This window comes from Agrilus planipennis, unplaced genomic scaffold (assembly GCF_000699045.2).
Source record: "Agrilus planipennis isolate EAB-ADULT unplaced genomic scaffold, Apla_2.0 scaffold43, whole genome shotgun sequence".
Lineage (NCBI taxonomy): Eukaryota > Metazoa > Arthropoda > Insecta > Coleoptera > Buprestidae > Agrilus > Agrilus planipennis.
In genome coordinates this window covers 998783-1010503 of record NW_020438914.1, presented here as the reverse complement: position 1 = coordinate 1010503, position 11721 = coordinate 998783, and the positions used below count along the sequence as shown (strand labels likewise).

General features: G+C 34.5%; 1 protein-coding gene across 3 annotated transcripts; it reads right to left on the bottom strand.

Moving 5' to 3' along the window:
- Positions 1-1119: 1119 nt before the first annotated feature.
- LOC108733964 (catalase-like) lies at positions 1120-7207 on the bottom strand. 3 transcript variants are annotated; one of them, XM_018465331.2, is made up of 3 exons: positions 7102-7207; positions 3159-4458; positions 1120-1345 (listed from the first exon to the last, which is right to left on the bottom strand). In XM_018465331.2, exons 1-3 carry the CDS (start codon positions 7171-7173, stop codon positions 1215-1217), a joined length of 1503 nt encoding a protein of 500 aa, XP_018320833.1. In that variant the 5' UTR covers positions 7174-7207; the 3' UTR covers positions 1120-1214. The 3 variants fall into 3 exon arrangements, with proteins under 3 accessions (XP_018320833.1, XP_025829375.1, XP_025829376.1); XM_025973590.1 differs by lacking the exon at positions 1120-1345 and adding an exon at positions 2383-2593 and having other exon boundaries at positions 3128-4458; XM_025973591.1 differs by lacking the exon at positions 1120-1345 and adding an exon at positions 2383-3111 and having other exon boundaries at positions 3646-4458.
- Positions 7208-11721: the final 4514 nt, after the last annotated feature.

Genomic DNA, 11721 nt, shown 5'->3' with positions numbered 1-11721 from the left:
TGGTTCTTGCATGTTCCATTTTGAAACCTCAACGCGGTCGAAACTAATATAAAGCAACTTACACGGCGTTTAGTGCACAATTTTTCTTTCAAAAATTTCTTATAACTAAAAAAATATTAGGTATAAGTTAGGATGGGTATAGGGAATCTAGCCTGGAAAATGAAGGAATAGGTACGTGTAAAATATATGTTTAAAGATAGGGCATTTCCTATTCTTAATTGATCACTTGACCATTTCCTATTCTTAATTGATCACCAAATTGTTGATATGTCACCAAATACTATTAATACCGAATTTCCAAAACAATTCCGCTGTTTTTCGATAAACATTACCTGTTAGGAACCTAAACGCCAAATAAAATTACACTTGTCGGCTAAAAATTATAGAATGTGTGAATGAAATGTCATAAAGGCGATCAATTTACCATTAAGAGTGCCAGGGTTTTGAATATTTCATCGCAATTTATTAAGCGGTTTAAATACAGTAGTAAATGAAAACGGACAAAGCAACATATTTTAGAGAGTAGGGTGGCGTCATTTTAGTAACATGCTGAGCATGGGACACCGCTCTCTTGAGACTGAAGCGTATTTCGAAACGCGAAGAATATTACGTAGTTCTTTTTTGGTGTTAAAATAACCTCAAAAGGTCATTCAGAAAACGAACCTGAAACACCAATGTGAATGCATATCTGATTAATGTTTAAAAAAGCAAATTTAACATTTTAATGACCATGACGATGAGAGTCAAGCTGAAAATGTACGTCACCATTCAATGTCTTCCACTGAACCCAAAATATTTATACAGGTTACTTTTGAATTGGTCGTTCCCGTGAAGAGATATACCGGTTGATTTTTTAAAATGGGACACCTTCTGTATGTTGTGTTTAGTGCTGTTTTTACCACTCTTGTATAGCTTATTCTCTTATGTTGTCTTTATTCAAGTATTCCAGCTAGGTGCAATCAAGGGCGGTCACTTGGACCAGTTTTATTCCCATTACCATAACCATCACTTTCAAAAAATCAGGGTATACATATATATATATGTCTTTAGATGCAATGTATATTTCCTTTTTCATTCAAATGAATGTAACGTAAGAAGCTAAATGGTTTACAAATTCAATTATAATTGTTTTACAAATTACATATTATTTAACAGCAGTTACATATGTATATGTTTTATAAAAATTATTGTAACAGTTGCGTAAACGAAGATTACTATTGCAACCCCAGTCTTCTCTGAAGCCGAGCCCTCAGATCTGCAGAAACGTTGCCGAACATGTCAAGTGCTCGTCGTTGGTATCTCACTGATGCGGAGGAAAGTGCACTTCCCAAATTTTCAACTAAATTTANGTTTTTATATGAAATTCTAAATACTTGTAATGAGGTGTTAGTTTTAATTAATCTCAGCTAAGTGTTTCGGATTTAAATCTTTAAAAAAAAACAAAAATCCAAGAAAAATGGTCTGACAGTTATTATTACAAGCTGATTAATAGGCATTTATAATTTTCACATTCACATTATTGTTTAAATTCCTTTAGAGCTTCATCTTCCATCTTCAATGCTTTTTAGGTTCGAAAGGTTACATCGGATGGTGACCTACAATTTCACGTTCACATTCATTTTCAAAATCAGTTGAAGGTCAAATAAATTTTCTTAAATGAGGATCCTATTGTTGACCCGAATTTGCAACATTTCACGTTCAAATATAGGTACTTAAGGCTATTTCTCTAAATGACCTTCAATGTTTACTTCATCGATAAAACACTAAATAATACCAAATGCCTAACCTGAAAGTAATAAATTTTGTTAGAAGATAACTTTATTCAAAGTTGTTGAAGTTAGTGACCTGGAACCTTATTGTAAAGTTACCCTGAATAATTCAATATCATCTAGTTCTTTTTTTAGTGTTATAATAACCTCAGAAGGTCATTCAGAAAAAAAACCTGAAACACCAATCTGAATGTATATCTGATTTATGTATAAAAAAATCAATTCAACATTTTAATGATCATGAAGATGAAAGTCAAGGTGAAATTGTACTTCACCATCCAATATCTTCCACAAAACCAAAAAAATTTATACATGTTATTTTTGAATTGGTCGCTCCCATGAAGAGATGTTCCGGCTGATTTTTTAAAATAGGACACCTATACGTTGTGTTGAATTGTGGTGTTTTTACCACTTTTGTATAGCTTATTCTCTTTTGTTGTCTTTATTCAAGTATTCCAGCTAGGTGCAATCAAGGGCGGTCACTTGGACCAGTTTTATTCCCATTACCTTAACCATCACTTTCAAAAAATCAGGGTATACATATATATATATGTCTTTAGATGCAATGTATATTTCGTTTTTCATTCAAATGAATGTAACGTAAGAAGCTAAATGGTTTACAAATTCAATTATAATTGTTTTACAAATTACATATTATTTAACTACAGTTACATATGTATATGTTTTGCAAAACCTATTGTAACAGTTGCGTAATTCAAGTTTACTATTGTAACCCTAGTCTTCTCTGAAGGCGGGCCCTCAGATCTGCAGAAACGTTGCCGAACATGTCAAGTGCTCGTCGTTGGTATCCTACTGATGCAGAGGAAAGTGCACTTCCCAAATTTTCAACTAAATTTACCCTGCCTGCTTCATCTAACACATTCTGGTAATGGTTTGTGGCTTGAGCAAAGTTATCTTCGCCTCCATTATCATACTTGGAGACATCACCGCTAACGGAATACGCTGGACTTAATGCTGCTGCCCTTTGACTGACATTTAACGAATCTACTGAATTCGGGTGATAAACTGTATTATTTCCCTGATTATCGTAAGACATTGGACCATCTCGTTGATAATTTCGAACATAAAGAGGACAGTTGACTGGAATTTGAAGAAAGTTGGGACCCAATCTGTGTCTCTGAGTATCTGGATAAGAAAATAGTCTTCCTTGTAACATTCGATCGGGAGAAGGTTTGATTCCAGGCACCATTCGTGATGGGGATAGCGCCATTTGCTCGATATCTTGGAAATAATTCGTAGGATTCTCGTTCAATACTAATCGACCAACTCGAATTAAGGGATATGTAGATTCGGGCCATACCTTCGTGTCGTCGAATGGATTNCTCACTGATGCGGAGGAAAGTGCACTTCCCAAATTTTCAACTAAATTTACCCTGCCTGCTTCATCTAACACATTCTGGTAATGGTTTGTGGCTTGAGCAAAGTTATCTTCGCCTCCATTGTCGTACTTGGAGACATCACCGCTAACGGAATACGCTGGACTTAATGCTGCTGCCCTTTGACTGACATTTAACGAATCTACTGAATTCGGGTGATAAACTGTATTATTCCCCTGATTATCGTAAGACATTGGACCATCTCGTTGATAATTTCGAACATAAAGAGGACAGTTGACTGGAATTTGAAGAAAGTTGGGACCCAATCTATGTCTCTGAGTATCTGGATAAGAAAATAGTCTTCCTTGTAACATACGATCGGGAGAAGGTTTGATTCCAGGCACCATTCGTGATGGAGATAGCGCAATTTGCTCGATATCTTGGAAATAATTCGTAGGATTCTCGTTCAATACTAATCGACCAACTGGAATTAAAGGATATACAGATTCGGGCCACACCTTCGTGTCGTCGAATGGATTAAAGCTACTATTCTGTGCTTGCGCCTCGGTCATCACCTGAATATTCAGCGACCATGATGGATAATTACCGGAACTAATTGCATTATACAAATCTCTTATAGCATAATCGGGATCTTGGGCTTGCAGTTGTTGAGCTCTTGCAGCAGTTAAGTTTCTCAAACCCTGATTACTCAAATAATGAAATTTACAATAAACGTGATGTCCAGTGGCGTTAATCAGTTTGAATGTATTAACTCCAAAGCCGTCCATAAATCTGAAACCATCAGGAGTTCCCCTATCGGAGAACAGAAATAGTATCATATGAACTGATTCCGGCCTCGAAGTGAAAAAGTCCCATTGCATGTCAGCATCGTGAAGAAAAGTTGATGGATGTCTCTTCTGGGAATGAATAAAACTAGGGAATAAAATAGAGTCCCGAATAAAGAATACTGGAAGATTATTTCCTACAAGGTCCCAATTTCCTTCTTGTGTGTAAAATTTGATGGCAAAACCACGTGGATCTCGTGCGGTGTCGGCCGATCCTCTTTCACCGGCAACTGTGGAAAACCGTATTGCGATTCTCGTTCTATTTCCAACTCTTGCAAAAACCTGGGCTGCACTGTACCGAGAGATATCGTTGGTGACTTCAAAATAGCCAAATGCGCCTCCACCTTTAGCATGCACTACTCTTTCCGGTATTCGTTCTCGGTCAAAATGTGACATTTCGTCGATAAATTCCGTGTCTTCCAAAAGCATTGGTCCACGACGGCCAACTGTTAAGGATGCATCCTTATAGGAAACTGGTGATCCAAACCCTGTAGTAATGACATTAGCCTGGAAAATTAAGGAATAGGTACGTGTAAAATATATGTTTAAAGATAAGGTATTTCCTATTCTTAATTGATCACTTGATCATTTCCTATTCTTGATTGATCACCAAATTATTGATATGTCACCAAATACTATTAATACCGTAAATAATTCAAAAACAATTCCGCTGTTTTTCGATAAACATTACCTGTTAGGAACCTAAACGCCAAATAAAATTACACTTGTCGGCTAAAAATTATAGAATGTGTGAATGAAATGACATAAAGACGATTGATTTACAATTAAGAGTGCTAGAGTTTTGAAAATTTCATCCCAAGTTATTAAGGAGTTTAAATATAATTACGAATGAAAACGGACAAAGCAACATATTTTTCTTACAATGAAATCGTAATAATATATATCATTTCTTAGTATAATTTGGCAGAAACAATAACTTTTACGGTTGGTATTTCGTACGGCCACGCAATCAGCACAAAACGAGTAGGGGGGAGCAGAGTGATGCCATTGTAGTAATATGCTGAGTCTTGGAGCAAGACGCATAGAGCTCTTGTTATTGAAACATATACGAAACACGATAACAACGCTACACGCGGCGTTTGCGAGAAGGATCATCTAACGTTCTTGAAGACATACTCCCGATTTAAGTGCTTGGGATTTTTTCTATTGGACTGCTTCAACAGCCCGATGTTTGCTTCACAGGTCTCCAACTGAAAGGTTCTGAAGTGTCGCATCAGTAAGTAGGTCCAAGTGTCTTTTACTTAAAATGCTGACAAAAATAGTGGACATTTTCCGTCTTGGATTCCATTAATACATCACAAAGGACGGTGGTTACCTCACAGGTGTAATTTCACAAAGAAAAAAAATAAAACCAAGTGGCGTTATGTTATTTACCAATTATCACTATCGGTCATTACATTTCTTATATAGTATATTATTTCTGCCTACAATAAAATGATAGATTGTTTCTGGNGGAAAATTAAGGAATAGGTACGTGTAAAATATATGTTTAAAGATAAGGTATTTCCTATTCTTAATTGATCACTTGATCATTTCCTATTCTTGATTGATCACCAAATTATTGATATGTCACCAAATACTATTAATACCGTAAATAATTCAAAAACAATTCCACTGTTTTTCGATAAACATTACCTGTTAGGAACCTAAATGCCAAATAAAATTACACTTTTCGGCTAACAATTATAGAATGTGTGAATGAAATGACATAAAGACGATTGATTTACCATTAAGAGTGCTAGAGTTTTGAAAATTTCATCCCAATTTATTAAGGAGTTTAAATATAATTGCGAATGAAAACGGACAAAGCAACATATTTTAGAGAGTAGGGTGGCGTCATTTTAGTAACATGCTGAGCATGGGACACCGCTCTCTTGAGACTGAAGCGTATTTCGAAACGCGAAGACAACGCTACACGCGGCTTTTGCTAGCAGGACCATCTAACATTTTTGAAGACCTACTCTCGATTTAACTGCTTGGGATTTTTTTCTACGGAAGTGCTTTAGCAGTCTAATGTTTGCATCACAGGTTTCCAACTGAAAGGTTCTGAAGTATCGCATTAGTAAGGAGGTCCAAGTGTCTTTTACTTAAAATGCTGGCAAAAGTAGTGGACATTTTCCGTCTTGGATTCCCGTTAATACATCACAAAGGACGGTGGTTACCTCACAGGTGTTATTTTACAAAGAAAAAAAATAAAACCAAGTGGCGTTATGTTATTTACCAAGTATCACTCTAGTTGATTACATTTCCTGTATAGTATTTCTGCCTATAATAAAATGACAGATTGTTTCTGCTGGACACTGTATAATATTCAGGAATTGGGTAACCATTGTAGGGTTCCTTATGCCGGATGGTTTTTCCTTTTAATTCAAATAGTTAATAAAAAAATTCCAATTTTGTCTTATTTGAGGTGATAGAAAACAAATGGAAAAAGCGAACCGGTCTAAATGTCTACATGTGGACGTGTACTTGGTTATCTAAATCTAATTACATGTTATCATTAAATTTCGGTCCATTGGTCGCACAGATTGGAAAACACTGCCTATATTTGGAAATTAAATTGAATCTCTGTTTAGGAGCTACTTTGGGTTGGCCAAAGACTGCTATGACTCGCTCATGAGATCAAATAAGATCAAAATGGCGACTCTTCCTTGATTGTGGTATTTATTATTTCACTTATGCATTGGGCTGTTTTCAAATTAGCACTGGTTTTAATCATTTGTTTATTTATTGCTTTATCGATCTGTTAGCGATTATATTTTAAAACCCTTTTAAATTAAAAAAAAAAGGAAGTCCCATATTCGGAGACACAGCATTGGTGTATTTTTTTAAAACATAAAATTTTATACCCTAAATTGATTTTGATCTATTTCGCATTGCAATAATAAGGGGAAGAAACGAATATCATTCTATTTTAATTTCAATTGTTTACAATATGAGCCGCGAACCCTGGACCCAAAACTAAAACATATGATCATTTCACGCTCGCTTTGCTAGTGATGTCCTACCGTAACTTGATCATAAGCAATCAAACAAAAGCATTTTCCAATTTTCATAAGTCAGCCATTATTGTCTAAACTATTAAAACAACCACTTACAGAAATTACAATAGAAAAATGCTTTTCTTACCTGTTGGGCATAGCTAGGTATAGCTATAGCTAACACTAAAAGAGCAATGAGCTTCATCATCATGAACATCATCGTGACATCTTCGACAACTCAGACTCTTTTATATATATTTACTTTCCGCTTATCTTAGTACACGAGTTGTTTTTCCTACATTTCTTTTATTTTTAAGCTTTTAGAAATTGCTCCGTTTTCAATTATCATTATTTTTTCATTGTATGTTTGTGATGTAGTCATTATAGTTTTGAGATATAAAATAATTAAATGTAATCAAAATGGCGCTGATTACTTAATTCTATTAATATCAGTAAACTGAAATTTATCTGTTAATTAAACGTCAGCGCAAATCAATAAAGTATTCCATAATGTGTCACCTATACATATTTAACACTTTAAATATCATAATTATCACGAAAAAAATTGAAACAAACAACAATTTAGAAATTTAATATAAGATTGAGAACATGTTAATTAGATTCCGCACTCCGATAGTTAGTATACCTAAGTACATCTCGGCAAAGTGTAATAGATTTAGTCGAAATTTATCAACGAAATGACAAATACATGAAGTATAAAGGTGATTCATATAAAAAAGATCACTAATAGGGTACATCATGCTTTGACAACGCCTGTAATTATTTCGGACATTATTTAAATAATACTATTAACAATTTTTCCCCAATATTTCTGTGTAATTTGAAGTCAAAACCAGGATTGCTTAAAAGCAATTTATTTACTTAAAAACAACAACCAACGTTTTACCCATCTTGTCTTATATCATTAACCTGTTGTTTTTAAGTAAAAATCAATAACGTTTAACCTCCTTGTGGGCTTGATTTCAAACCAAGTTGTTTAAATAATTCGCAAATAAGGTTTTCATGAAGAAAAAAAGTTGTAAACTTAAGGAAAAATGTTTTAAATGATAAATGTAGATAGTGAAAAGACCTACAAAACCCAGCATGAAAATTCCACGAAGAGGGTTAAGAAGCAATAAAACAGACATTCAAGATTGGCATTTTAGTAAAATTTTTGTTTTAAAATTTAAAATTATTTATACCTCGCTTCCCGTATGACGATTATTATTACAATACGCGTAGGCATACTACATGTGTAATATACATAGGTATAAAACATAATAAGCACGTTTTGCTTATCTTTGTTTATTTTGCAGTATAAAAATTTTATAATAATATAGACGCTTTACATTAGTTAGTTGTAGCATAAGAACTGTCTAAAACTGCATAAAATCTGTACATCGTTTACCGAGTCAGAAAGTTGTTTTCGACCATGTCTATGAAGGCCTCCGAAAAATAAGACTGCATCAGAAAGACGTCTCACTCTAATTCCCTCCTACAAGAACAAGACCAAGTAACCTAATCCTAACCTTCGTTACATTGGTGGGCCATTCAAGGTAGGTGGTTGGATGATATTTACCATTTTCATATTTCTGTACAACAATCCTCTTCATGTTCCCCAATTGCTTGAGTATTAAACAGTTTTACGTCAATGATGACCATAAAGATATGTATCAGAGTGTTGCCCGATGCGAGACACAACGCTGCATTGTGTCACACGTGTGTAACTCTCTTTCTAATAGCGCATGCGTAATTGGTAATCACTTAATCAATATAGAATTATAAGTAACAATTCTAGTTGTAGTGAGTTATGTCCACCGAGCGGCATGGCCTGGAGGTTTCGACCATTGCTTAGCATTCGGGAGGACGCCGCGCCGATTCGATTCTAAGTCCGTCTGCTTTGGTTCAAGTTTTTCTGTGGTTTCCTTGGAACACTTAGGCAAATGCTAGGGCAGTAATACTCGACAGATAATGTTTCACTCTCTTCTGTCTTCATTTCGTCCGTCTCATCTTTCTCACCCGAACCACCTCCCACCCATTCCCACGATTCCTGAAAGGAAGCTCGAGAGTGCCTTCCGGCATAGTCCGGAGAGATTGCCGGCCGACCGCCGTTAGTGGCTGGTAGGAATGAAACATCCAAAATATTATTCTTTTTTTTTTATCTCCTAGGTCGAGTACCTCGTCAACAACTACGTTTAATAGATCGTTTTATTTATTAATGATACCTAATAATTCTAGTCACTGGTCGTTTGGCACCCCATTCGAGGGTTTTCTCAAACAACAATTAAAAATTAACACATCCAGATCCAAATCGAAAATCCAGAAACTGATTCCGATGATGATAAATTTAGAGAAAGCAACTTAACCTTATACTTTCAAAACTCATGTTATTTTTGAATTAATAAATAATAATAGAAATTGTCCCGTTTGTTATTTCAAAAACTGATGATTAATACGGGGACATCTATCAATTTAATCAACTGTAAACCACAATTAAATAAATTTAAAGACTTTCGAAATTTTATTAGTTTCAGAATTACAAGCTGATTCGTTGAAACGTTAGGTTCCATCATAATAAAATCCAAAGGAAAATACAAGTTTCAAAGACAAGACAAAGACAAAAGATAACACAAAAAGAAAATACAAAACAAAGAAAAGACAAGATAAAGAAAAAACAAGACAAAGAAATGTTCCTCGTTACATAATTATTTTTCAGAAAACAACGATAAGATTCATATCCGTTAAAAAAAAAAACAAAAGTGCTTAGTCAAACAGCACTTCAAAAAGGTGCTCAATAAGTAATTAAAATCTAACGTCACTGAATATATTTTGCCAAAAATGAATATAAGTGATAAACTTTTAATCCTCGACTGTCTAATTAGAGTAGACGAAAATATATTTACCACAGCAATAAAAGGTCTAGCCGTACTTCCATAGCAAAACTGCCCCCGATAGGAACCTATATTGTTACCTATGCTATATTGTAGAGAGTACTAATAGTAGTTGATAGAGCAGATGCTAGTTCTATATCTCAGTTAATTGAGGGGCTATTTGAGAAAAAGTCTCCTTAGACGACTTTTTTTCAGAGTGGTATTTCTTTGTTAATTTTAAAGCTAGGAAAATCAAACCAATTTCAGTGTTTATGGTGTGCTGTACGTCAAAAATGCACCTAACTTTCTAAAAGTACAAGTAAAATCGCGACACGTTAATAGTAAAACCTACAGATGTTACATTCACTACAACCCCAGCGGAAAGAGCCACGAAGATTTTCGGCGTTATTGCTGTAACTGTGCAAATGGAAATCGAACGGTTGAGTGTTGTTCTAACGTGGCGGCAATTATATATTATTTATCAAATGGAAGATATAAATCTCATATAGTTCGCCCAGCGGAAATATTATCCAGTCTTTTTTCTATAAATAGCGATCACGTTGTAATTAATGAAAATAGTGATGATGACTAATAAAAGTTATTTTTTAATTATCAGAGCAGATCATTAGCTTAGCATGTTGTTAAGCAAGGTGTACCAAGTGCGTACCACGACTATGCACTGTGATCATGTACGAACATGCACGCGCGTGTACACTGATAGAGAGATCGACAAAATATTGCAATAGTCTAGTTGATGTCACCAACCGTTAATATATACTTTCTATAAGCTGTCGAAACGATACTTTTCCGAAAATGATTGAAATATAATATAATTTAAAAGCGTCAACATAGTGGTCGTAAGGTGGTCCACTTACTTTAATTTTTTTTTCGATATGTTGCACCTTTTGGAATTTAATGAAACTTGGCATGCTATTAGGCAAGGTGTAGATAATTATCATATATTTTTTTCAAAGTGGTAATTCAATTAGATCTGATAAAAATCAATTAAAAAACAACTTATCTGCGTTTTTTGATACTATTTTTTAGGCTTGGCTAATAGTTAATTGCTATAAAATAAACTGTAAAGTGTACCATAAACACTGAAATTGGTTTGATTTTCCTAGCTTTAAAATTAACAAAGATATACCACTTTGAAAAAAGTCGTCTCCGGAGACTTTTTTTTAAATAGCCCCTCTACAATATAGCATAGGTAACAATATAGGTTCCTATCGGGGGCAGTTTTGCTATAGAAGTACGGCTAGACCCTTTAACGGATAAATATAAAACCAATTAACCTATTCTTAGGCAGCGCATTATACAGAAGCTTTTACAATTATAGATACAAGATTCACAAATGTCGCTCAATATTGCTGAAGACTATGAAGAGAATACCTTTATGTGTAGCATTAGCCGATCATATTATACTGTAGCTATAGGAAGTTACAATAGAGGATTAAATTCCACAGTTGCTGTTGACATAAAATACTGAATGTTCTATTTAAACCATCAAAAAGTTTAAAACTTGCTTATATTTAATAATATCTTTTAAGCACCCTTAGCACATTAGTTAATTTTGCACAATGACGGTACAAAACATGAATCAATTAGTGAGCTTTAATTCAAATTCTGTTTTAAAAACTATTATATAACAACAGATTGAAACAAAGAAATAATATTCAACATACCTATATTTTTGTAAATCTTCTTTACATAAACATAACCGCACTCTACAACATCGCAAACCCTATCATGTGGCTCCATCTCTACCGTATGGTCTGGAAAGAAACCACCGTCATAGTTCTCCACAAAAAAAGGGCAACCCCTCAGCTCTCCCTCGAACTACAGGCCCATTAGCCTGCTCAATTCACTAAGCAGATTAGTTGAATTCATCCGTATGA

What these genes read in the sequence shown, in the direction of transcription:
- LOC108733964 (XM_018465331.2), bottom strand. Translation starts at nt 7,173, where the DNA reads ATGATGTTCATGATGATGAAGCTCATTGCTCTTTTAGTGTTAGCTATA. An exon ending in TACCTAGCTATGCCCAACAG is followed by an intron (nt 4,459 to 7,101) that starts GTAAGAAAAGCA and finishes TTAATTTTCCAG; the next exon opens with GCTAATGTCATTACTACAGG.